The sequence below is a fragment of the Numenius arquata genome, chromosome 11 (genome assembly GCF_964106895.1).
Source record: "Numenius arquata chromosome 11, bNumArq3.hap1.1, whole genome shotgun sequence".
Classification (NCBI taxonomy): Eukaryota; Metazoa; Chordata; class Aves; order Charadriiformes; family Scolopacidae; genus Numenius; species Numenius arquata.
Genome location: NC_133586.1, coordinates 1478662 through 1504026, shown reverse-complemented (window position 1 = coordinate 1504026; position 25365 = coordinate 1478662). Strand labels below are relative to the sequence as shown.

The window sequence follows — 25365 nt, the reverse complement described above, 5'->3', positions numbered from 1 at the left end:
ATAGGATCTTATTTATTACGTGCAGGTGTTGTGGTATCGAGGTATTGGGTTGTTGTGAAGCCTCTCGAAAGACAGGAGAAAACCACAAGTTTATTTGCGTTCTTTCCTGAGCAAAAATCACGCGTCCTTTTTAGCAAATAGTGTTTGTGTAACATTTTAATTTGATTTTATGACGCTTCGGTTTGTTTGCAGCTCTGTTTCCTAGCTTTTGGTTCCTGATTGAAGGCTTTAACTGAAATTCTAAGTATTTTACGTTGTTTGTCTCTTAGAAAAACATAGAATGAGGAAATAATTTGAAGTCCTTTAGGTCGAGCGGTTCCTGCAGCACAGCCTTCTTGTTAAGCTTCAAGGTTTGGTATTGTCTGGGACATTTTTCCCTTTGGTGTGTCTTTTTAATTTTGGAGCCTTGCTTGAAGTGCGATGTGGGAACGGTGGAGATGGTAACGCAGCCGTTGTGACGATCACATCACAGACAAAATAGTCCTGTTCTGCCGGGCAAGGTATTTAATAGCTGAGGTGGAAACTTGCACAGCTCCTTTGTCGAGCGGTAGACGATCAGATCGTGTTTTTATATTACCTTTCATGTATTTTTTATTTTTTCCAAAGCTGCTCTTTTTTATTGCTCAGGAGGGACCCGTAAGATTTTTCTGTGCTCATTCCTGTGCCCGTGCAGTGTTGTACAGGCAAATCGTGCCTGGCTTTACTTCTAACTCCCTCTGAAACGGTTAGGATGAACCAATTGGGTAGGGTGGAAATGAATCCGCCCCCCCCAAAATAAACCTCAGAACTTCTGTGAACGCTTGAATGCTTTCAGATATCTCCCTCAATATTTCCCTCAGCAAGTTTGCTGATGATACAAAACTGGGAGGGGTGGTTGACACACCAGAAGGCTGTGCCGCCATCCAGCGAGACCTGGACATGCTGGAGAGTTGGGCAGAGAGGAACCTGATGAAATTCAACCAGGGCAAGTGCAGGGCGCTGCACCTGGGGAGGAATAACCCCCTGCACCAGGACAGGTTGGGGGTGACCTGCTGGAGAGCAGCTCTGAGGAGAAAGACCTGGGAGTCCTGGTGGACAACAGGGTGCCCATGAGCCAGCAACGTGCCCTTGTGGCCAAGAAGGCCAATGGCATCCTGGGGGGCATCAGGAAGAGTGTGACCAGCAGGTGGAGGGAGGTCATCCTCCCCCTCTGCTCTGCCCTGGAGAGGCCCCATCTGGAGCACTGGGTCCAGTTCTGGGCTCCCCAGTTCCAGAAGGACAGGGAACTGCTGGAGAGGGTACAGCAGAGGGCTGCAAAGATGATGAGGGGCCTGGAGCATCTCCCTTACAAGGAGAGGCTGAGGGACTTGGGTCTTTTTATTCTGGAGAAGAGAAGGCTGAGGGGGATCTGATCAACGCCTATAAATACTTCAAGGGTGGGTGTCAGGAGGATGGGGCCAGTCTTTTTCCAGTGGTGCACAGTGACAGGACAAGAGGAAATGGGCACAGACTTGAACATAAGTTCTACCTAAACATGAGGAGGAACTTCTTCCCTGTGAGGGTGGCAGAGCCCTGGAAGAGGCTGCCCAGAGAGGTGGTGGAGTCTCCTTCTCTGGAGACATTTCAAACCCGCCTGGACACGTTCCTGTGCAACCTGCTTTAGGTGGACCTGCTCTGGCCGGGGGTTGGACTGGGTGATCTCCAGAGGTCCCTTCCACCCCCATATCGTTCTGTGATCCTGTGATCTTCTCAGGGGATGGTGACAGCAGTGTGGCACGGGAAAAGGAGATGTGTGTTATCCCAAAGGTCACTAATTGGAAGTGGTTGGACTGTGTTGAGTCACGAGATGGGATGCTTCAATATAGTATCTTGATTAAGATACTACATGGGAAAATAATTTATTTTCTCTTTGTTTTTAGAGGTTCTGATCCTCTGAAGGAAATTCCAGCTTTGGTAGGGAATCTGTGTTTCAGAAAAAAAAGAAGTTTCAGAGGAAAAAAAGAAACTTAGCCGGAATAAAGAGACCTGGAAAAAACCTTCTGGTTTTCCACAATAGAGCCGTGCAGCTTTCCTTTACCAGAACTGCTTATGACATGGCAACTTCTATTCAAAGCAAAAGATTATAAAGTACAGAGACCAGCAAATTCAAGCCCATGTATCCAATCGAGGTCCCGTTGTTTGTGTTTGTGCTGAGTGACTGATTATGTTTCTAACGTTTTTTTCTTTCTTTTTAGCATTGCAGCCTGATTTCGGGAATGCGACGTCTCTGGAGGTAATTTTAATGAGGGGGCTTCGGAACATGGCTGTATTTATTTCTCATTATATTTATTTCTCATTAATTGCTCGCTGTTTTGGTGCTACTGCGTATATGATAAGCCAAATTTTTCTGCGCTTGAAACTGTGAGGAAGCTTTCCTGGGGATTTTTATGTGAGCAATGTCAAGGGAGACAAAGGAGAATCTTAATAGGTTCCCGCTATGGAAAGACTTGCATGAATTTAATTTTAAAATTTCCAAGGTGGAACCTTTCATAAAGACGCTTATTTATTCCTAATGAAGAGGATCAATTTCACCAAGTGGGACCTTTTATAATACATCACTGAGTTTTGATATGTCGCTAGGGTTTTAATGATGACGTGGCAACAATAGTCACACGTTGCTTTCGGGTTTTGTGATTTTTGAACATAACAATGTGCCATGTTTTTCCAAAAGTTTGTGATCTGCTGTGAATTTTATGACATTTTATTGTAGTCGCTAGCGATGACCAACTTGGTTTGGGATTTTAGAACAGCTCTGGGTGGAGAAACTTTGCTGCTTCTCAGATGCAAGTAATTTTAAAGAACACAGGGTGCTTTTTCGTAGTTTTATGGCGCTTTTCAAAAGTTGTGCTTTCTTAGTTGTGCTGTAGTGTTCGAAAATACTCAGTCTAATTATAAAAGAATATATTGTATACAAGTTGGGCCACTGGCCTTATATGAGGCTTTAATGACGAGTGTACATTAATTCATATTCAGAGTTTGACATGTGTGGAAGTTTGTGCATCTATTTCTCTCATGCAGACTGGTAGCTATTTAGAATCTACCTGATGTCATTTTTTTTCCAAGAAAAAAAAGTGTAAATTCCAATGTTCAGTTGAACGCATTCATTTGCAAGTTGGATTTTGACGTTTTTAAACTTGAGAAAGCCTGTATTCTCCCCCACGTAGTGCATCTAGAGGAGAAGCAAATTTATGAGTTGTGAGTATTGTAAAGAATATATTCACGAATATACTTTTTTTTTTTTTCTTGGCCTGTGTTTGATTGCTTCTTTACTAAAAATAGTGGCCTTAACTTTGAGTTTCCAGGCCTCTCTAGGCGTGATGTTGTCATTAGAGTTGTCTCCCTCCACCCCAGTATTTTTAACAGTAGCTTGTCTTAAATCGGACCTAAAAAATTCAGTGCGATGATACGGCGATGGATATTATCCCTGCAATGAGCTGCTAAGTCCTGATGTGGTTAAAGTTATTTTTTGTCTTTGGCAGATGATGGTGCATGGTCTGTCCTCAGCTCCTGAGATTTCAGCTACAGACATCGACGTCGATGCTTTCTTCAATGGTAAGAGCTTTTCCCTCGCACAGCAACAACCCCCAGTTTGGCTGCAGGCTGACCAGTAGGACCTTTTTCAAACCAATAAGCTCTTAAGGAAGGTGTCCCATGCACGTTTCCCGTGCTCCTTAGGGCATAAAAGCTGCAGCTTTCGAGAGTGTCATGGAAAGAGCTCCATTTCACTGCAGAGGCAGAGTGAACGGGACAACTCGCTGCATTATTCATCCATTCAAGAAAGCAAGGTTACCTTCTAGTACGGCAAAAGAAATGGGTCTGGAGCACGAGTCTTGTGAGGAGCGGCTGAGGGAGCTGGGGGTGTTCAGCCTGGAGAAAAGGAGGCTGAGGGGAGACCTTCTCGCTCTCTACAACTCCCTGAAAGGAGGGGGTAGCCAGGGGGGGTCGGTCTCTTCTCCCAAGGAACAGGTGATGGGACAAGAGGAAACGGCCTCAAGTTGCTCCAGGGGAGGTTTAGGATGGAGATTGGGAAAAATTTCTACACCAAAAGGGTTGTGAAGCCTTGGCAGAGGCTGCCCAGGGCAGTGGTGGAGTCGCCATCCCTGGAGGGGTTTAAAAGCCGGGCAGACGTGGTGCTGAGGGACGTGGGTCAGTGGTGGCTTTGTCAGTGCTGGGTTGATGGTTGGACTCCATGATCTGAAAGGTCCCTTCCAACCTCGACAATTCTATGATTCCATAATTCTAAATGCGAAGGTTATAATTATTCTAGCATAAGTGCATTTGTACTAAAGTTTGTGCTCTTTGTGATGTTGGCTGAAGGGTGAGATTAGCAAACGGACATTTGCCCCAACACACAACTTCAAAGTTTTTTAATACTCTTTTGCAGAATCTCAGGCAACTCCATCAACAACAAAAGCAGCTAAAAAAAAGGACACCCTGACGTGCCTCGTGGACATTCTGAAACATGTAGCTGAATTTGACCCCACGGGGGAAACCCCACTTCAGCTTTCAGCCATCACACCCCCTGTCAATGAGACCATAGAAACTCTTTGGTCAAAACTATGTGGGACATCTGCTGAAAGTATAGAAAACCTAGAAAACCTCTCAATGACATCTGAACCTACATCCACACCTACACCACCAGCAGTTCTGACCGTCCAAACTGGCCCAGATATTTCTGTTTCGTGTGTTTATAAGTCTACTCGGCTGATGAGAGCACTGAAAGAACTAGCTGAAATACTTCAAACCGCTGCTACAAAAAAGAAAAACAAGGCTCTTGGTCAGTTAATAGACGGATTTAGTGAAATCTTGAAAGAATGTTTTAAAAATTTGCATGTTAAATATCGCAATTAAATTTGACAACCCCAAACCTGCCAGCAAAAGGATGAAAAAGCTTGGGTGAGTCTAAGAAGATGGAACATCGAGCTTTAGGCAAAGTCATCTTGGGAATGATTGAAACGTTACAGACAGCAGCGGTGAATGCACCCGAAAGCGTTAAACAAACCACATCTCAATGGGCTGGAATCTAGAAAAGGAGTAAATAGTTTGTAAGAGCAACTGTATAATTTTTTTAATAATCCTCCCTCTCCATCTCTCCGCTGGGTCTAGGAGGGAGCTCAACTGAAACCAGGAAAATAAGATCTTTGATTAACCTGCTTCATCATTTTAGCCATCATTTAGATACGTATTTTAATAGTTATGTTGAGAAAAATATTCCAGCTTTTAAGAACGATGAAAACACTTTAAAAAATAAATACGAATATCTAGAATATTGCCATTGTCTTTCCTTGAGATTTAAAAGATTGATTTTCAGTTTTGTCCATCACCCAAACCAGATATAACTCTATTTATCCCAGTAATTAAAAGTTCTCTTTTTAAAATGTTTTTCCTCGTGTCTGTTATGTGACGGTGATAAATTGGGCCATAATGAAATAAAGAGTAGCGTCAGTGGGCTTTTCCAAATCTTACTGTGTTTCATATGTGCCTATAAGAGGTGACAACTCAAAGTCACTCATATTTTTAGAATACATTCGATGCTCTACACTAATGGCACAATAAGAAATTGGCTTCAGCAATTTCTCCATTTATTTTTTTTGGTGGACATACTCCAATTTAAATTTCATCGGTGGAAAATATGTTCTTACTTAAAAATAGTACCGTGCAATGTTTACGTTTTCTGATGCTAGCTGCCAGATTTTTGGAGCTCTCCACTATTTCTGTTTTCTTACTGTTTGTTTGGATTTTCTTTCAGTTAAATTCCTAGAAAGTTTCTGTCGAATATTGTTCTTTCTTGAAACGTAGTCTTCCGCGTGGATTAAAAGCTGAAAATGGGAGTTCTTGGCTTTTTGACATAAACATGTTTTTAAACTAAATATATTCACTTGTATGGCTTTTAGTTCAATATCCATGATATACTCCTTTGTTGCTTTTTCCATTAAAAATGGGTTCATACCATGATGATACAAGGCTTAAATTCAGAGAAGTACAATGTGCACATTCTTGGTATATCAAGGAAGGAAAATGATTATATTTTATATTTAGTTTAAAAATATATTTCTAAATTTCTAGTATAGTCATTGTGTCATAAATTTGGCATATTCAGTTAACATGTTTTCTCAAAACTCTTTTACTTCTGCCTGACAAAAATTCCAAGTGAAAGGCTATTGGCTTTAAACCATTGACCGTTAATGTGGGCAAAAGTGGTGCAAAGCAATAAAAATGTGAAGTGGAGATAGCAAAAAGCATCGCGGAGAGCTCTGGAGTTCGGATCCTGATGGGGTGTCATGAACATGGAGAAATTTCTTAAAGAAGATGAAAATTAAAGTCAGCGGGGTCAGAACTGAGCCGTCGTGGGAAAGTCTGGGAGCTGAGTGGGTGAGGGACCCGAAATCTCATTTATCATTTGTAGGAGCAATTGCAGGGAATTTTTTTTGCTTTTCCACTTAGAACTGTCCATAAACAAATGGACTTTTTGATTGCGTGGAGAAGTTCCCTAAGTTTTTACTTAGAAAGGAGCGAATTTTCAGTGTGCGGTTTATTTATAAATTGTTGACAGCTGTGATTTTTCGGTTATCGCTATTGGCGGTGCTTGTTTGAAGTCAGGAACTCCTATTCCTTCAGTGGGTCGCTGGGACTTTGAGGCTGGAAAAGAATGAACACAGACCTCTGAGCCTCAGGCTTTTGTGCAAGTAAGCGGTTCTGACCAAGTTTTTTTTTCCTTTTAAATTCTTTGACTTTGCAAATATTTTCAGGGACTGCCGGAAGCTGCCTGAGTGGGTACCGCTCTCAGCGCGAGGAAAGAGGATCTTCCTCCTTCCCGGGAATTAGGAGTATTTTCCTTGTCGAGGGCAGGTAAGCAGGTGGTTTTGAAAAGATTAAAACTCTAGACAATTTAAAAGTCCAGGATTTAGGAGAGTCAAAGGTTTTCAGAACAGATGCCTTGTTTTCACATGCTTGTATCGATATAGGGCAATATATGTGTGTTTTGGTGAAGAGTTACGGGTGTTGGAGCGCATCTTTCTTACGGCATGAGTTTGTGGACACAACGCGCCTGGGCTCGTGGCCGTGGACGGGAACGAGTTGTTTGTAAGAGTTTCTGCAAGACCTGGGGGAAGAATCGCTTCGGAGTTTGCAGGGTTTGGGTGGGAAACGACCTCCATCACTTCAGCGAGTGTCCTTGGCCAACCCTCGGGGTGTCTGTGGGGTGCTCTGGGTGCAAGAGACTGTGGGGTTAAGAGTTATGGGATATTACAGACTCACAGAGTGATATGGGGTTGGAAGGGACCTCTGGAGATCATCGAGTCCAACCCCCTGCCAGAGCAGGTCCACCCAGAGCAGGTTGCACAGGAACGTGTCCAGGTGGGTTTTGAATGACCCCAGAGAAGGAGACTCCACCACCTCTCTGGGCAGCCTCTTCCAGGGCTCTACCACTCTCACAGTGAAGAAGTTCCTCCTCATGTTTAGGTGGAACTTCTTATGTTCAAGTTTGTGCCCATTTCCTCTTGTCCTGTCCCTGGGCACCACTGAAAAAAGACCGGCCCCATCCTCTTGACACCCACCCTTTAAGTATTATATTTATTTATATATAATATATATATTTAAGTATTGTATTTTTATATATATGTATAATATTGATGGACTTTCAACATCCCTCCAAAATTCAAAATACAGTTATGTCCATGAATCTGCTCTGTGCCCAGCTGCCTTCACGATATTTCTTAGGAAACACCATGCATGGGGGTCTCTCCATCACCCCTCGGACGCTTCGCCTTCACTCGGCTGCCGTCCTGTAAAATTATTTTTGCAAATAACCCGATGACGGGCATTTGAGGAGCCACGTGCTCTCTATTCAGACGGGGACCCGTAAGCCATTTGTAAAGTAGTTCAAGAATAACGAAGTAATTATGGAAATGTCACAACCAGATGCTTCTCCTTAATGGTTCCATTGAAATCCTTTTTTTCAGGGCTGAGATCGCTTAAACCTTTAAAAGGGCACAGTCATTTTGGGTGAAACCATTTCAATTGGAGTCCACACGACTGGATCCCTGAATAAACAACAATGAAAGCTGTATCAAATGTCTGATTTATGGTGAGTTTAAGTATTAAGAATGATTGTTGTATTATGTATATGTATGTGTGTATATATATATGTAACAACATTGTTAATTGAATGTTGTAGCAGACTATTCTTCAATGAATTATTTTTTTTTTTTGCCACTTTTAATACAATTTAAGCATCTTTCATTTTTTTTCTGGTTTGTAGAAACGTTTGTGTAAAATCTGAGCAGACTTAGGTATTTGTAGATAGAAGTTGTGTAATTTGTTAACACACACATCATTTCGTGCCTTAATGCAAATATTCTCATGGTTGGTAAATACAAAATTTAATTGTTTTTTTTTTTAAAAAAAGGGGAAATAAGATATTTTGAGGAGGATTCTTTAGATTGAGGCATATTGGCCAGTTACAATTTTGTGTTAATTGTGCTTAGTTTGAGTGTTTAAAGTATCCATTTAGATTGCAGTTTGTGAATTTATAAAGTATTCTAACTTAGTTCTAAGAAAAGGAGCCCAGCACTTGGATCCCTGGAGGGATTTAAAAGCCGGGCAGACGTGGTGCTGAGGGACGTGGCTCAGTGGTGGCTTTGTCAGCGTTGGGTTGATGGTCGGACTCCATGATCTGGAAGGTCCCTTCCAACCTGGGCAATTCCATGATTCTATGAAAACTTCAGTGGGCTTGGAGGGCGAGAGCTACACGACCCAAAATGTATCAAAACTTTAAGTTTGCGAGGAACAACGAAAAAATAACTTCAAGTCATGATTCGACTGGCTCCAGGCCACACAAATACCTGGGCAGGGTGACTTTCTCCCTGGAGCAGAGGTGGCTTCACCTCTGCCGTCCCTCCTCCCCGCGGTGGGACGGTGCCTTCGCCACCTCCCACATCGACGAACATCTCCATTTCCCAGCTCCACCAGCAGGGACGTTGCCTTTGAAGAAGTGACTCAGGAAGGCAGTTTCAGAGCTGCTTCTTGCCTAAATTACCGCTCGGCAGCGTTACAGGGACGTACCTCCTCTCTATTAATTACAGCCTCTTCGTTAAAGCCCCGCTGGTGGCTTCTGGGGTGTCGGTGCTGTAGCCGCTGCTCGTCCTCGGGTGTCTCGCTGCTTTTAAGGCTGTTGAATGTGTCTTTACGTTTGATTTTGGTCTTGGAGCGACAGGCAGTTGGGGCACCGTCCTGTAAAGTTTTAACGGATGTGTAGTTGGACTCTAGAAAGGAGTTTTAATTAGCGATTTAAATGGAAATAGCCTGCATTGGGGTTTTCGTAGAACTGGGTCCTTGTCTTCGGTCTGGGCTTGGGTCACCTTCAGGCATTCCCATGCCCGGCAGAAATCCTGGCTTTGTGGCCGTCTGTGAAAGCCGGAGAGAGGGGAATCTCGGCAGGCAGGGAAAACAGAAGCGCTTTTCTGGAGAGAGCGACTCGTCGGGTTTATTTTTATAAACTTATGTGAGGAATTTAAGGCAAGGACTGAAATAAAACAGCATCCGCTGGCTCCGAGGGGAGCAGATGATCCAGCATCCCCCTCCGAGCAGTGTCCGAGGGCCAACTGTAATGTGTTATATTCTTTTTCCAGCAGCATCACCACAATTTATTAAGACATATTAGCAAATTTAAGGTCTTTTTTACTTTAGATATCCACAGTATGTTTGTATAGGTGAAATGCTCCGAGTATAAAGGGGGGATTGTGGCTGTAGGATCCAGCGCATACTTAAAAATGATCTATATCTTACTCTCCCATTTTCCCAGCAAACTGTTTCGTGCCCTTGGATTGCCAGGGTTTTACAGTTGAATTTATCTGGGTGGTGAATTGACGGGTTCAGCCCAGATGGGAGCTTGTGCTCGGTTTCGGCTGGTTCCCGGTGGGGAAAGCTGCAACTTCATTTAAAATACGGCGGAGAAGAAACCCCGCTGCGCTGGGAAATAGGAAGAATAACGCCCTTGGAAAGTGCATCACGTCGGGGGGAAGCCCAGTAGCGGCCAGTCTCTGCAGCGCCTGTTTTCTCACCTCTTAGTCGCATTGAAATAGTTACACCTGGTTTTGCGTGCTTCTGTGAAAATCTCTCTACTTCAATGCTCTGTCATCATCTTTTCAACTTAAAGCCTTATGGCGGTGAGGGAAATAAGCCCTTACGTGGGGAACGGCTCGGTGGTGACCCACGGAGGTGCTTTTTGCGGGACGTGCTTTGTGTTTCCTGACACTTTCCGTCGTGAGGGTGAGTCGGGGTGGGGAAGGTGCTGACAGCGGGGGAGTGCGCGGGGCTTTCACAGGATCACAGCATCTTCATGGTTGGAAGGGACCTTTGAGATCATCGAGTCCAACCACACACACACACACAAAAAAAAAAAAACCCAACCCAACAATCTCGGGCACCAGAGCATGCCCTGAAGTGCCACGTCTACACGTTTCTGAAATCCCTCCAGGGATGGTGACTCCATCACCTCCCTGGGCAGGCTGTTCCAGTGCCTGACCACTCTCTCAGTAAAGTCATTCTTCCCAATATCTAATCTAAACCTCCCCTGCCCCAACTTCAGACCGTTTCCTCTGCTCCTGTCATTATTCCCTTGGGAGAAGAGGCCAACACCCACCTCTCTACACCCTCCTTTCAGGGAGTTGTAGAGGGCAATGAGGTCTCCCTTCAGCCTCCTCTTCTCCAAACTAAACATGCCCAGTTCCCTCAGCCTCTCCTCGTGTGACTTGTTCTCCAGACCCCTCACCAGCTTGGTGGCTCTCCTCTGGACACGCTCCAGCAGCTCCATGTCCTTCCTGTAGTGAGGGGCCCAGAACTGAACACAGCCCTCGAGGTGAGGGCTCACCAGTGCCGAGTAGAGAGGTCACCATCACTGCCCTACCTCCTACACATCACCTGGGGCTCTGCTGTCTTACAGCCGCCTTCCTCCCCGCTCTTTGGGGTCCCATCCACGGGGAGTAAATCACATGTGGGGCATACATCCCTTGGATGGCGGGGCAGGAGAGGTGAGGCTGTGGTCCCTGGTCGACATCTCCATCAGAGACCACAGCCACATCTCCAGCTCCCGTGGAGCCAGAGGGGGATTTTTTTTTTCTACAAATCCCAGACGGCTTTCCAATAAACAAGCAAATGGGCAAACGGAGGGAGTTTTCCAGCCGGGATGGGCTCTGGCAATGAAGTGAAACTCTGCCGCTTGGCGTACAAACCACCTCCCCTGCTTGTTTCCTGCCGGGCCAGTAAAGCAGAAATGTTTTACTACCTGGTTTCTGGTTCTGACATCCCCATGGCAACCTCCTCCCCAGTCGAGTCCCCCGTTTAGCGCCGTACAAGTAGGATTTGTTCACAAACGGATAAAGGTTGCAGTATGATAAAAAAAAAAAAAAAGACACTTCCCCATGTGTTCCTGACGGCCGGTGAATCGGGACGGAAGCCCCGGGGTGAATGCGAGCTCTTTATGGGGTTTGGCAGGGCGAGCGCTTCCCGAGGTGAGAGGGCTTAAATGGCGCAAGAAATATAAAATAAAGGAAATTAAAAGAAAATTAAAAGAATAGCACACAGCAGCTGTGATGGGCTACGTTTTAAATACCGTGCGGGGACAGCGTCACCGGGCTGCAGCCGCAGACCTGGGGACAAAACTGGCTGTGACTGAAGGTGGGAGAGAAGGTAAATTAAAACCCTGTGTGAAGCAGGAGGGGGCTCGGGAGCGAGCCCCCTGTGTGCGAGCAGAAGCTTGTGCCTTGTTCCCCGCTGTATTGCCCAAAATTGCCCCGTCGCTGCCCGTGTCGCAAGCTGAGACCCCTGTTTGATGTCCCATGGGAGCTTTTGGGGAAGGGGCTGGCTCAGAGTGCTAAAAAGGCCGGTTGAACCCAGCGGCTCCGTGTGGATTTTCTCTTGGTTTCCCAAGATCATAGAATCATAGAATGGTCAGAGTTGGAAGGGACCTTAAAGATCATCGAGTTCCAACCCCCCTGCCCTGGGCAGGGACATCTCCACTAGAGCAGGTTGCTCAAAGCCCCATCCGAGATAATGAGAGCCGGCGGTAATTGTGGACTCTGTTGGGAAGGGACGGAAGGGGACGGGGCTGAGGACCAGCCAGGAGAGGAGAGGGAAGGGGAGAGAGGGCTGGGTACCCACAGGGAGAAAAGTGTCCCATCTCCCCGCTCCAGTTCTGTTTGCGAAGGAAAACCCCGGAGCATCTCGCTGCTGCCACCCTCCTTTCCTCCCAGCCTGACAGAGGGTCTGGGAATGGTTTGGTCCGTAAAACCGAGCTCTCAAAAGTTAGGGAATTCCTCGGGTGGAGGTGTGGGTGTAAGAAGAAGTTGGGACTCGCTGAACACAGGCTGTGGAACACATCGGGCTGCGCGACGCTGCTCACGCTTTGGGGGGTGAGCAAAGGGACCTGGAGCATCCCGGGGACTTGCACTCGTTATCCTGGATAACCTGATGGACGAGGTACGGAGGCTGGAGAGCAGCACATGCCTTAGCTCCCACCATCTCGAGTGTTGGTGCTTGTGAATTCTGGTCCACAAAAGCAGCCGGGAGCCTCACATGGGGCGTGCAGGAACGGGGGGGCTCAAGCAGCCCCATCTTCTGACTTGCCTTGTCAAAAAGGAAAGAAAAGCTGGGGAGGGACTTCTTACAAGGGCATGTAGTGATAGGATGAGGGGTAATGGCTTCAAAATGGAAGCGGGGGGATTTAGATTGGATCTGGGAAGAACTTCTTTGCTGTGAGGGTGGTGAGAGCCTGGCCCAGGTTGCCCAGAGAAGCTGTGGCTGCCCCATCCCTGGAGGGGTTCAAGGCCAGGTTGGAGGGGGCTTGGAGCAACCTGGTCTGGTGGGAGGTGTCCCTGCCCAGGGCAGGGGGTGGCACTGGTGTGGCTTTAAGGTCCCTTCCAACCCCAACCATTCTGTGATTCTATGAATTACCCCTTATTAGTACTAATATCACCTCCAGCACCTTCATGGTGGTGACCAGTAGTGTGACGGGTACAAATAGGACTCAGCTGCTTGTTTCTTTGGAACATGGAAATTTGGGGTTGCGAGTGACGCAGCACCCACATGCTCCTCAGACCAAGTCCTGGCTCATCCTAGGGCAGCTGCTGTAGGACCTGGTGTGGGACCACGGCAAGGGATGCCCTGTCCTTCCTCAGCAACCTGGGCAGAGAGCAACCACCCTGTGCTCAGCTGCAGGGAGCCGGTGGGTGGTGAAAACATGGCAGGAACAGTAAAAAAGCAGATTTTGAAGGCTACCGGGGGTCACTAGTGGCTGCTGCCCGTCCCACACTGTGCCCTCCCACAGGTTCCCACACCATGAGCACGGCCGAGGACGCCGAGTGGCTGCGGTGGGTGACGAAGCAGTTCAGGAGCATCGCTGGGGAGGACAAAGAAATCGACTTGGAAGAGTTCAAAACCGCTCTGCAAGTGAAGGAGGTGAGGGGGGGACCGGGGCACGGGGTCCCCTCCTCCAGGCAGCACCGGCAGCCCGACACCGAGCTGTGGTCTCTTGTTGTCCTTAGAGAAAATTTAAGCTTAAACATAGAATTGTGTGATGTCGCGTGAGAGAGGGAGAGAGAAACCTGGGGGTGCTCTGCGGTGAGCAGGAGTGGAAAGCACGGATTAACCACCCATCATGCAAAATCCATTGGATACCCACAGTCTGTCTTCCAACAAGCTTGGCTATTCCCAGTGAATATTCCCTCGTCACCTCGTCCCATCCCGTGTCCCCAGGGCTCCTTCCCTCCCCCGGGGAAGCCTCCTCCCCGGGTACCAACACACCCCTCCAAAAACCCAGCCTTCCTTCCTCCCTCCTCTTTTTGGACCCTCCCCCTGACTTTCAGCTTTTGCTGGATGATTCCCACGGCTGGCGGCGAGAGCTTTGTTTGTAGCAGCAGGATCTGGGGCGGTGGGGAGCATCCCACCCCCCTGTCAGAGCCTTTGTCCCCCTCCCCGCAGTCCTTCTTCGCCGAGAGGTTCTTCGCCCTCTTCGACTCGGACGGGAGCGGGACCATCAGTTTGGAGGAGCTGCTGAAAGCCCTGAGCCTGCTGGTACACGGGAATGAGACGGACAAACTGAGGTTCCTCTTCCAGGTTTACGATGTGGATGGTAAGATGATGAAAAATAGATTAATTTGGGGTGTTTTTTTTTTTTTTTGGAACAAAGTTGCTGTTTTCAAGGCTCTCCTCTGAGCATCCAAGTGCTGGCATCGCCACTCGGCTCCGGCGCTGCTCCCCCTCTCAGGTTAAGCAGAGCTGGGTAATGGCGTAGGTGGGTCTTCACTGCTGGATCCTCGTTCAATGCAAGTGTGTCCCGTGACGAAGGCATCAAAAATCCACCCAAAACCCAGCAATTAAACCAACCACCCAGCAGGGTTTCCCACGATTCGCTTTCACCCCTGGCTGCGGAGAGGAGGGGTCTCTGCTCCACGCGACCGTCAGCCCCCAGTCCCGTCAGTATCTGAGTCCCAGCACGCTCCCTTCTTCCCCCGCCGGCTGGGAACGCTGGAAATATCAAAAGCAAAGCTCTTCTCGAGCTGCTCTGACCTGCCTGGGCGTAAAATGCTGGCTGGAGAACTGAGAGCCGAACCGCTCGCCGGTCTGGTGTGCCCTCGTGCCTGGCCACCAGACAAGCACATCTGCGTGGCTCTGCCAGCCCCGAGCCTGCGGGCAAACCGCCCGTCAGCTCACCTTTTCATCTGTACAAAAACCGGCTGGTTTGTAAGCGATGGCACGCTCCTTCCTCCCGGAGAGCCCGCGTGCTTTAAAGGGGGGCGATTTCTGCACAAAAGGTGCAAGATGAAGGTAAAGCCGTGGGGTTGTCAGGGTCCCTGGTCCGATCCGCTCGCCCCCGCGCAGGCAGCGGCTCCATCGACCCGGACGAGCTGCGGGTGGTGCTGGGGTGGTGCCTGCGGGAAAGCGCCATAGCCCTGCCCGAGGAGCGGCTGGCAGACCTCACCTTGGCACTCTTCGAGGCCGCCGACAAGGACCACAGCGGCTCCATCACCTTCGAGGAGCTCCGGGAGGAGCTGGAGGCTTTCCCAGAGGTCATGGAGAACTTGACCATCAGGTGGGTCCCTCCAGCAGCCCCGAGGGGCTGCGAGTTTCCTTGTGAGCACATTTTTCCTCCTGCATGGAGGAAAAAACCATGGGATTTATGCCCTCGTGGGGTGCCCAGAGCAGGAGGTGCTCGGGCCAGTGCTGGGAGCAACTCATGGTGCCAAGCTGGGTGCAGGGCTCGGATGCAGGGATGGGTGCTGGGATGGTGCCAAGCTGGGTGCTGGTCTTGGATGCAGAGATGGGTGCTGGGGTGGTTGCAGGGATGGTGTTAGGATGGGTGCAGGGCTCAGAGGCAGGGATGGGTGGAGGGACGATGCTGGGATGGGTGCAGGGCTTGTTGCAGAGATGGGTGCAGGGCTCGGATACTGGGATGGGTGCAGGGAAGGTGCTGGGATGGGTGCAGGGCTCGGATGCTGGGATGGGTGCAGGGATGATGCTGGGATGGGTGTAGGGCTCAGATATAGGGCTAAGATGTAGGAATGGTGCTGGGATGGGTGCAGGGCTAAGATGCAGGACTTGGGTGCAGGGATGGTGTTGGGATGGATGCACGGATGATGCTGGGATGGGTGCAGGACTGCCCTGGCTTCCTCCTTTCTCCGGGCAAGGATCGATCCGATGCCTCTGCTCCCAGTGCAGCGAGCTGGCTGAAGCCCCCAGCGCCCACGGAGAGGAGCTGTCGGCCGCGCTACCTGACCCGGACCTACTGGCACAACCACCGCAGCAAACTCGCCTTCCTGGGGGGCTACGCCACCCTCAACCTCCTGCTCTTTGCCCTGGCAGCCCTGCGGCACGCTGGCCTCGGCGGGTGGCTAGCGGTGGCCCGGGGCTGCGGGCAGTGCCTGAACTTCAACTGCTCCTTCCTCGCAGTGAGTGCCGGGTCCCAGGAGGGACGCTGAGCTCGTGGGTGGGGGGCGCGGGGCGATGGTTACCTGGGCTGTTTACAGCCACGTTTCCAGTGGGACCTTATCCCTGTGCCAGGGGCTCTTTGGAGCCCAGGGATCGGAGCCTGTGGGCTTTTGCAGTTGTGGGGCCAGGCCGTCTCCTCTGAATAATTATATATAAATCATGGGTTAGGGAGGTTGTGAGCTCTTTGGACAAGGGCACGCTCGTGGCACCCTGCAGATGGGTCCTGGCTTTCTGCCTCTGGGTGCTCTCCAGGCTGACACCCTGTATTAGCTGGATCCCCAGGGCAGCAGCCCCTGGCTGAGCCCCCCAACATCTCCCATTCCCCCCTAGCATCTCCGACTGCCCCTGTCCCACAGGTGCTGATGCTGCGGAGGTGCCTGACCTGGCTGCGGGCTACCCCCATCGCCAAGGTTTTGCCGCTGGACCAGCACGTGGTGTTCCACCAGCTGGTGGGGTACGTGGTGCTGGCGCTGGCAGCCCTTCACACGGGCGCCCACGTCGCCAACTTCAGTAAGTAGCAGCCCCCCGGGGCAGGGAAGGCCCTTCGGTGGCCATGGGTTTCTCTCGAGCAGCACCCGCTCTAACGCACCCCATCAACCCTGAGGTGGGTTCCCCCCAATTCCAGTCCCTCTGCTAAAGTGGGAAATGCCCCTCGGTGCAGGGGTTGTCACCCACACTGATGAAAAGCTGCAGGGGCCGGGACCGAGCCCTGAGGGTGGATGCTCGTGTCGCAGGGGGATGCAGATGTCCCAGGGAAGGGATGCTCATGTCCTGGGGGCGGGATGCAGATATCCCAGGGAAGGGATGCTCATGTCCTGGGGGCAGGATGCAGATATCCCAGGAAGGGGATGCACATGTCCCATGGGGGGATGCAGATGTCCCAGGGAGGGGATGCACATGTCCCATGGGGGGATGCACATGTCCCAGAAGGATGCAAATGTCCCTGGAAGGGGATGGAGATGTCCCAAGAAGGGGATACATGTCCCGGGGGCAGGATGCACATGTCCCATGGGGGGATGCTTATGTCCTGGAGTGGAGCAGATATCCCAAGGGGATGCACATGTCCTGGGGGGGGGATGCAGATGTCCCAGGGAGGGGATGCTCATGTCCTGGAAGGATGTAGATGTCCCAAGAAGGGGATACACGTGTCCCAGGGGCAGGATGCACATGTCCCATGGGGGGATGCTTATGTCCTGGAGTGGAGCAGATATCCCAGGGGGATACACATGTCCTGGGGGTGGGATGCAGATGTCCCAGGGAGGGGATGCTCATGTCCTGGAGGGATGTGGATGTCCCAGGGAGGGGATGTAAGGCCTGGAGAGGGGGTGCACGTGCCCAGGGGGGCTGAGAGGCCGCAGGCAGGGTGCAGGCAGCCGGAGGGTGCATGCGGTGCCGCACAGTCTGTGCACTGTCTGTTATCCCCCTCTAGCGGCTTCCCAGCCGGGCAGCGGGGGGGCTCCTGCTCTCCCCACGCAGCTCCCAGTGGGGTCTGCGCCCCACAGCTCTGCACCCCACGGTGTCACCTTCACCCCACGGCAGGGTGTCAGAGCTGCACCCCCGGCTTGGGGGCATCGGGGAGGGGGGCATATCTGCTTGCACTACCCACCCTCCTGCAAAATACCCCCCTTGCAACGATGCTGAGCCCCAGAACGGGCTCTGGAGAGGAGAAATGTTGCATTTTTCCAAATGCTGCATTTTTCAAAACGTCCGAGCAAAGGACTTGGGTATTTCTTAGGAAAAAAAAAATTAAACAATTGGAAACAGTTTTGGTGGGTGCAGCAGAAATGTGGGTGCACAGGGGGTGGGCGCTATGGGTGCCCCGTCCCGACTGTGCCTGTGCCCAGGCAGGCTGGCGCGGCAGGACGGGCGCCATGCTCTCGCCGAGTACCTCCTGTCGGCACGGCCCGGCGTGGGGGGCCTGGGGGGCACGGCCTCGCAGACGGGGCTGGCCCTGCAGGGGCTGCTGGTCGCCATGCTCGCCTTCTCCAGCCCCTGTGTCCGACGGAGCGGACACTTCGAGGTGGGTCCTGCCACGGGCCCCCGGCAACCTGGGGAACACCGCGGGGGGGCAAAGCTGCTCCGTCTCGGGGAGCGGGGTGAGGGTCTGGGGGGGGGGTGTGCCCATCCTGGTGCTGCCCCGTGGGTGGGGAGAGCTCTTGAGCTGGTGTGGTGCCCCCCGATACCTCCCTTGGACAACCCAACACTCTTCAGATTTGCAGTTTTGGGGTTTCCATGGGTTTTTTTAGCCTGGAGAAGAGCAGACTGAGCGGGGACCTCATCGATGCTGAGCAATAGCTAAAGGGTGGGGGGCAAGAGGATGGGGTCAGGCTCTTCTCAGTGGTGCCTGGGGACAGGACAAGGGGCAACAGGCACAAACTGGAACATAAGAAGTTCCATCTAAACTTGATGAGGAGGGACTTCTTCCCTGTGAGGGTGGCAGAGCCCTGGAAGAGGCTGCCCAGAGAGGTGGTGGAGTCTCCTTCTCTGGAGACATTCAAACCCCACCTGGACACGTTCCTGTGCAACCTGCTCTGGGTGGACCTGCTCTGGCCGGGGGTTGGACTGGATGGTCTTCAGAGGTCCCTTCCAACGCCCACCATTCTGGGATTCTTCATTGTTTGGGCTGCCTTTGCCCCCTGGGATGCCCTGACATAGCCTTGCCATGAACCCCCGTTTGGCTCCACCACTTTCCATTCAGACTCAGCCCACCCTGCTCCATGCCCACAGGTCTTCTACTGGACCCACCTCTCCTACATCTCCGTCTGGACCCTCCTCATCCTCCACGGCCCCCACTTCTGGAAGTGGTTTGCAGTTCCCGGCTGCCTCTTTGCACTGGAGAAGGTGGTTGGCTTGGCTTGGCGGCGCGCCGGGGGGCTGCGCATTGTGGAGGTCAACCTGCTCCCCTCCAAGGTCTGCACCCCTTCCCGCCTCCCCCCCGACCCCCACCTCTGCTGAGAGTGGGAATAAAGGTGCTGTGGCTCGCAGAAATACCTTTAATATTTGCAAAGTCTGGGGAAAAGCACTTTGCAAGTGAGCACACTGGTTCTTCACAGTGGGGGACAAGGAGGGACAGGGGGACACGGAGGGGGGTGACAACCCCGATATGTTTGCGTGGTGGGCTGGAAGGGGGATGCTCCCCTGGCCACACATGGGAGGGATGGGGCACAATGAATAGTTTATTTGGAAAAGATGCAGGTTTGGATTGCTTCAGGGCTCCTTTTTCTCCAGGTGACTCACCTTGTGATCGAGAGGCCGCAGTTTTTCCACTACAAGCCCGGAGACTACATCTACCTGAACATCCCGGCCATCGCCACCTACGAGTGGCACCCCTTCACCATCAGCAGCGCTCCCGAGCAGCAAGGTATCACTCAGCCTTGGCTCATTTTACATCACAGGGATGTTTTGCATCACTGGGATGATGTTCTGCATCACACAAGCCCCATCAGGGTGGCTGGATCCCCTCTGAGGGTCATCCAAGGAGGTGTCCATGCCCATGCAGCCTTGAGGAGAAAGACTTGGGGGTGTTGGTGGATGAGGAGCTCAACACAAGCTGATAACATGTGCTGGCAGCCCAGAAAGCCCCCCACACCCTGGGCTGCATCCCCAGCAGCGTGGCCAGCAGGGCGAGGGGGAGGATTCTCCCCCTCTGCTCCGCTCTGGGGAGACGCCCCCAGTGCTGCCTCCAGCTCTGGGGCCACCAACATCAGAAGGACATGGAGCTGTTGGAGTGGGGCAAGAGGAGGCCACGGAGACGATCCAAGGATGGAGCCCCTCTGCTGTGAGGACAGGCTGAGAGAGCTGGGGGATTCAGCCTGGAGAAGAGAAGGCTCCGGGGAGACCTCAGAGCCCCTTCCAGTCCCTAAAGGGGCTCCAGGAAAGCTGGGGAGGGACTCTGGATCAGGGAGGGGAGCAATGGGACAAGGGGAAGGGTTTGACACTGAAAGAGGGGAGATTGAGGTGAGATGTGGGGAAGAACTTCTTTGCGGTGAGGGTGGTGAGAGCCTGGCCCAGGTTGCCCAGAGAAGCTGTGGCTGCCCCATCCCTGGAGGGGTTCAAGGCCAGGTTGGAGGGGGCTTGGAGCAACCTGGTCTGGTGGGAGGTGTCCCTGCCCAGGGCAGGGGGTGGCACTGGGGGGGCTTTAAGGTCCTTTCCAACTTAACCCATTCTATGATTCTATGGAGCAGGGCAGCATGTGTCCGTACTTGCCTCAACCTCTGCCTGTGCGTAAGTGCTGTATAAAAACACAAGTTTGGGTTATTTTAAGCAAGGCGTGGGGAACGAATGGCACCAGAAAACCCTGACTGGCTCCACGGGTGTCCAGGTTTGGGGCTTTCACCCAGCTATTGGAGCAAGCCCAATCCCCTGCTGCGACCCTGGGCTGATGTGAAGGCCGTCGGTGGGGATTGTAGCCGGGTCCCCGGGGCTGCAGGGCAGTTCCTGGTGGAGGAACGGAGCCCACGCTCTGCTCCGCTTCATCCTGCAGAGACCCTCTGGCTGCACATCAGGTCGCTGGGCCAGTGGACCAACAAGCTGTACGAGTACTTCCAGCAGCCCGAATGGCCCAGCCCGGAGCCGAAACCGCTCAGCAGGAGCCTGAGGGAGAAGAGACGCCGGCGCTGGGTGCAGGTCGGTGCCGACGGGGCTCAGCTTTTGGCAAAGGCAGAGGTTGGATTTTGGAATGCTGCCGGTTGGCAGATGTTTGGGAGGTGATGGGTTTCTCAAGCCAATGTCCTCGTCTGGGACATGGGGAGGGCTCTGCCGGACGGTCTGTCCCTGGCCAGCTCCAAAAAAGCGGAGAAGCGAGGGCAGGTCCGGGCTGGATGCTCTCTGCTGAGCAGCTCCCCCCGGGGTCACCCCAGTTGTCACCCCCCCTGCAGCTCCGGGCTGGGTGCTGGGGTGTCTCTGGGGGCACGTGTCCCCTGCGAGGTGTTTGTGCTGCCTTGGAGGATTTTGTGTCCCATCCATATAACCCCCATGGATGGGGCATCAGGTGCCCATGAGCATCGTGGCCAGTGATGCCTTGGCCTTTGGCTTCCAGGAGGGTCTCTGCAGTAGGGCCGGCTTGGAGCAGGGGTCCGTGGCCACCGGCGGGGACGGAGACGTTCAGCTGATGTCATACAAAGCCACCAGCGCTGCTGCCCCAGCGGAGGAGAACCTGCCGGTGGGGGGGGTGAGCACCATCTCCCACCCTCACCCACCACCACCAAGACCTTGGGGGGCAGAGGCAGAGCCCCTGGTGCCTGTGGGGCAGGAGGGGGTCTCTGTCTCATCAACGCAGCAGCGGTCGGAGGACCAGAAACGAGGGGAAGCATCGCTTCTGTCCCAAATGAGCCAAAGCTCGTTAAGAAGCTCTTTTAAAAAGAAACTTCCCAATGTAAATCGTGGCAATGCCAGGATGCCGAGAGCCCCCCCCCTTAGTGACTTTTATCCCCTGATGTGAAAAGCTCTCAGGATATTGATCCTGTCTGGGCTGGAGGAGCAGTCCTTATAGATAACGAACCTGCATGCGCCAGTTATAATGAACTTCTCTCCCTGGCCCTCTTCTGCTCTTGTCTCTCCCCAGGTGAGCAGAGGTTCCCCACACCTGCTCCCACCGCCTGGACCATCACGGTCACTGCAAACCTCTTATTCACCCCCCAAGTCGTGTATCCCAACTTGGATAATTGCCTTTTTAATCAATACTCAAACCAGTTATGATCCACGTAACACCATCAGGTGACAGGTTCCTGGTGTGGGACATGTGTGGGATGTCCCACCAGAGGTGGAGGCACTGCACTGAGCTTGGCTCGAGGGACGTGGTTGGAAGTGGTGTGTGCACCCCAGAAAAAACACCCCAAAAAAACCCCCAGGGAACAAGAAGTTTGGTCTTAGCTGTCATGGAGGGGTTCGGGTGGGGAGGAGGAGACGGTCACTGCTCTCTTCACTCAGCAGGTCTCCACCGGGCTGGGCGAGACCCATCAGCTTTGCAGCATCAAGGTGAGGGATGTCTTGGTCCTTCCCGGGCTTTGGTGAGCAGGGCTGCACTCAGCATCCCTGGGGGGACCCACACGTGTGCCCAGTCACCCCACGTGTCCCTGGCCACTCCTGCATGTAGCCCCCATGCATGGCTGGCCCCATCTGGGGCCGATGCAAGCCCTGCGCTGCTGGAGGACTTTGTGCTCCTTCCCACCCCATCCTCCCCTTCCTTCACTCCCATAAAACTGCTCCCATCTGCAGCCGAAGGGCTGTTTTAGCACCCACGGGCTGCTGGATTTCTCCCCGAGTTTCTCGTGTCTCCTAGTGCTACATCGACGGCCCCTACGGGACCCCGACACGGCGGATCTTCACCTCGGAGCACGCCGTGCTCATCGGCGCCGGCATCGGCATCACCCCCTTCGCCTCCATTCTGCAGAGCATCATGTACAGGTTGGTGCCCTTGCAGCAGCTTGGGCTGGGGTCACACCAGCAGACCCCCAGTATGAGCTCCAACGTCGCTCTGGGAGGCACAAGACACGACGTATGTCATGGTAGACCCGTTCTCCAACACTTCTCCCTGCGGGATGAGCACCGTGGGGCAGAACCCGTGGTGGCTCCTCCTCACTTCTAACCTTGGGACTCGTAACACGTGGCCACGAGACCCATGGCTGGGTCCTCCCTTGGTGTCAGGCTTTTCCCTGGGGATTTCTGCTGCAGGGAAACCTGCTGGCAGGAGGTTGGCCATGGGCATGCACCAGTGCTGGTGAGGAACGGGTGCTGGGGGTCCCCTTGCTGGGGTCTGAGGGGTGTGGGCAGTGGGGCAGGCAGGGCTGTGTCTGCCCGTGCAGGTACCGCCGGCGAAGGCAGAGCTGCCCCAGCTGCCACTACTCGTGGTGCGAGGACCTGTGGGACGAGGAGATGACTCTCAGGAAGGTAAGGATGGCCTGAGGGGGATGTGGGACCAAGGTTTGCCCTGGGGATGGGGGCAGGAGGGCTGCAGGCTCCTAAGGATGGAGCATCCCTTCCCAGTCCAGGAGGTGTGGGGCGGTGGGTGGCTAGATTTGGCCCCTGTGCCACCAGCCAGCCTCTGCGTCCCTTCAGGTTGACTTCATCTGGATAAACCGGGACCAGAAGCACTTTGAGTGGTTCGTCAGCCTGTTAACGAAGCTGGAAATGGAGCAGGCTGAGCAGGAGCCGGGAGGTGAGCGGGAGGCAGGGACTGACCTAGGGGTGCCCAGCCCCGTCCTTGGCATCGCCCCCGGCAGAGCCCACCCCGACCCGAGGGGGCACAGTGTGGGGCTGGACCCCACCTCTGTCTGCAGCCGGGCTCCTCTCGAACCCCCAGGGCAGTTTTTGGAGATGCACATGTACATGACATCGGCCCTCGGCAAGAGCGACGTGAAGGCCATCGGGCTGCAGATGGCCCTGGACCTGCTGGCCGCCAAGGAGCAGAGGGACTCGATCACGGGGCTACGGACCCGGACCCAGCCCGGCCGCCCCGACTGGAGCAAGGTGAGGGCTGGTCCTGCCCTGCTGCCAACACCATTCCTATGGGAAGGGAGCCGTGTCCCCCAAAGCTGCTCTTAGTGGGGGGACACCATGGGAGAGCCCCGTTTCGGAGCGGGAGGATGCACGGGGATATCCAGACCTGGGGGAGCCTCTCCCTCCCATGGGAAAGTGGGTGCTGGGGGGCACAGGGAGGCCGAGTCATGCCGGGCAGCAGCAGCCAAAGCAGGCATGGCAGGGATCCGGCCACCCTGGGGCAGGAACGGGCTCAGCCACCACCTCCCCTTCTCCTTCACCTGTGCCCTAGGTGTTTGGGAAGGTGGCGGAGGAGAAGAAAGGGAAGGTCCAGGTCTTCTTCTGTGGCTCACCGGCACTTGCCAAAGTCATCAGAGGGCACTGCGAGCACTTCGGCTTCCGCTTCTTCAAAGAAAATTTCTAACCACCGGCCCTTGCCTCCCTGCCTGCCCCTGCCAGCCCTGATGCCAGGTGATGGGCTCTGGTGGCCCAATCCTGCTGCACCACCCATATTGGCTCCCGCCTGTGGCTCGGTCGGAGCTGGGGAGGGTGGGATACATGGTGAGCAGGGGATGGGGAGGGGGCTGAGCTGGGTGGCTTTGGGTGTCCTGGAGCCATTTAGGGTGAATGGGATGGGTGTCCTGGAGCATCCATGTAGGGGTTTTGAGGGGGAAGGAACTTTGGGATGGGGGGGACAGGGTCCTTCATCACCTTGCAGGGCTTTGGGAAGGGGGGGACATGGTCCTGCAACACCTTGCAGGGCTTTGGGAAGGGGGAGGATCCCCTTGTAGGTCTTTGGGATGGAGGGGATGGGGTCCTGCACCACCTTGCAGGGTTTTGGGACAGAGGGAATGGGATCCTGCATCACTTTGCAGGGCTTTGGGATGGAGGGATCCCCCGGCAGGGCTTTGGGAGGGAGGGGACAGGGTCCTGCATCACTTTGCAAGGCCTTGGGAGGGAGGGGACCCCCTTGCAGGGCTTTGGGAGGCAGAGGACAGGGTCCTGGAGCCCGTGGGGGTGGCAGGACGGGGCGGCCGGTCCCCGCCGGCGGCGCGGTGCCCACAGGAGGGCACTGCAGACTCGGCAACCGGAGCCCCGCGGCCGCCCGGTACCGGGGTTGGGCTGGCCGGGGCCCCCCCGAACCCCCCTGCCCAAGGACAGACCGGCCACAGCCCTGCCTGCCCCGCCGCCCCCCCCCGCACCCCGGGGCAGCCCCAGCAGCTCCGGCTGCTCCGTCCCGGAGGGCAGGGAACATTTTATCTGCAAAGACAAATAATTTGGCAGCCCCCCCCCGGTTGCAGCGCAGAAGGGCTTTTGCCTCTTTTTTGCAGCAGGAAAACAGATATTTCGGTGGGGCCGAGGGGGGCCAGCACAGCCCACCCACCTCGGGGTGACTGGTGGGATGGGGTCACTTCCAACACGCTGGACCCCGGGGTGCCCCCCGTGCGTGGCTGGGGGTGCTGGGAGCAGTGGTGACCCGTGGGGGCCCATCGCTGGTCAAAACAAACGCTCGTGTGAAGCTGCCTTCCCTGATTTATACTGCCTTTTACGGGCCGCCTGTGCAATACACTGATGCTTTTGTGTAAAAAAAAAAAAAAAAAGAATAAAAAGGAAAGATTAATGTAGGTGGGATGCTTGTCTGATGGCAAAGTCACCCGTGGGGGAAGCAAAGTCTATCCCAGAGCCAGAGGAGCAGCCCGCTGCCGGCACGGTGTGCCCCTGGCCACCCCGGCACAGCCAGAGCACAACGTGGGTGCCGGGGGACCCCGGGAAGGCTCCGAGCACCCCACTGTGCTGGGGGGCAGGATGGCACCCCTCGGTATGGCGGGACCCCACGGGGAGGAGGAGAGCGTGGGGCACCCTGCCTGTGGTCCCCGGGCCACCATG

General features: G+C 53.4%; 1 protein-coding gene across 1 annotated transcript; it reads left to right on the top strand.

Annotated features, from left to right (window-relative positions):
• Positions 1–13353: 13353 nt before the first annotated feature.
• Positions 13354–23902, top strand: NOX5 (NADPH oxidase 5). Its single transcript, XM_074156184.1, has 15 exons — positions 13354–13473; positions 13996–14146; positions 14896–15106; positions 15728–15962; positions 16359–16512; positions 17847–18022; positions 18730–18912; positions 19231–19363; positions 20486–20628; positions 21934–21978; positions 22283–22407; positions 22806–22890; positions 23059–23158; positions 23303–23469; positions 23771–23902. The coding sequence occupies exons 1-15, from the start codon at positions 13354–13356 to the stop codon at positions 23900–23902; spliced, it is 2160 nt and encodes a 719-aa protein (XP_074012285.1).
• Positions 23903–25365: the final 1463 nt, after the last annotated feature.

Bases quoted from the DNA above. Each gene is read 5' to 3' on its own strand.
- NOX5 (XM_074156184.1), top strand. From the start codon at position 13,354: ATGAGCACGGCCGAGGACGCCGAGTGGCTGCGGTGGGTGACGAAGCAG. The intron at 19,364-20,485 runs GTATCACTCAGC...TTCATCCTGCAG, and splicing joins CAGCGCTCCCGAGCAGCAAG to AGACCCTCTGGCTGCACATC. The intron at 23,159-23,302 runs GTGAGCGGGAGG...TCGAACCCCCAG, and splicing joins GGCTGAGCAGGAGCCGGGAG to GGCAGTTTTTGGAGATGCAC.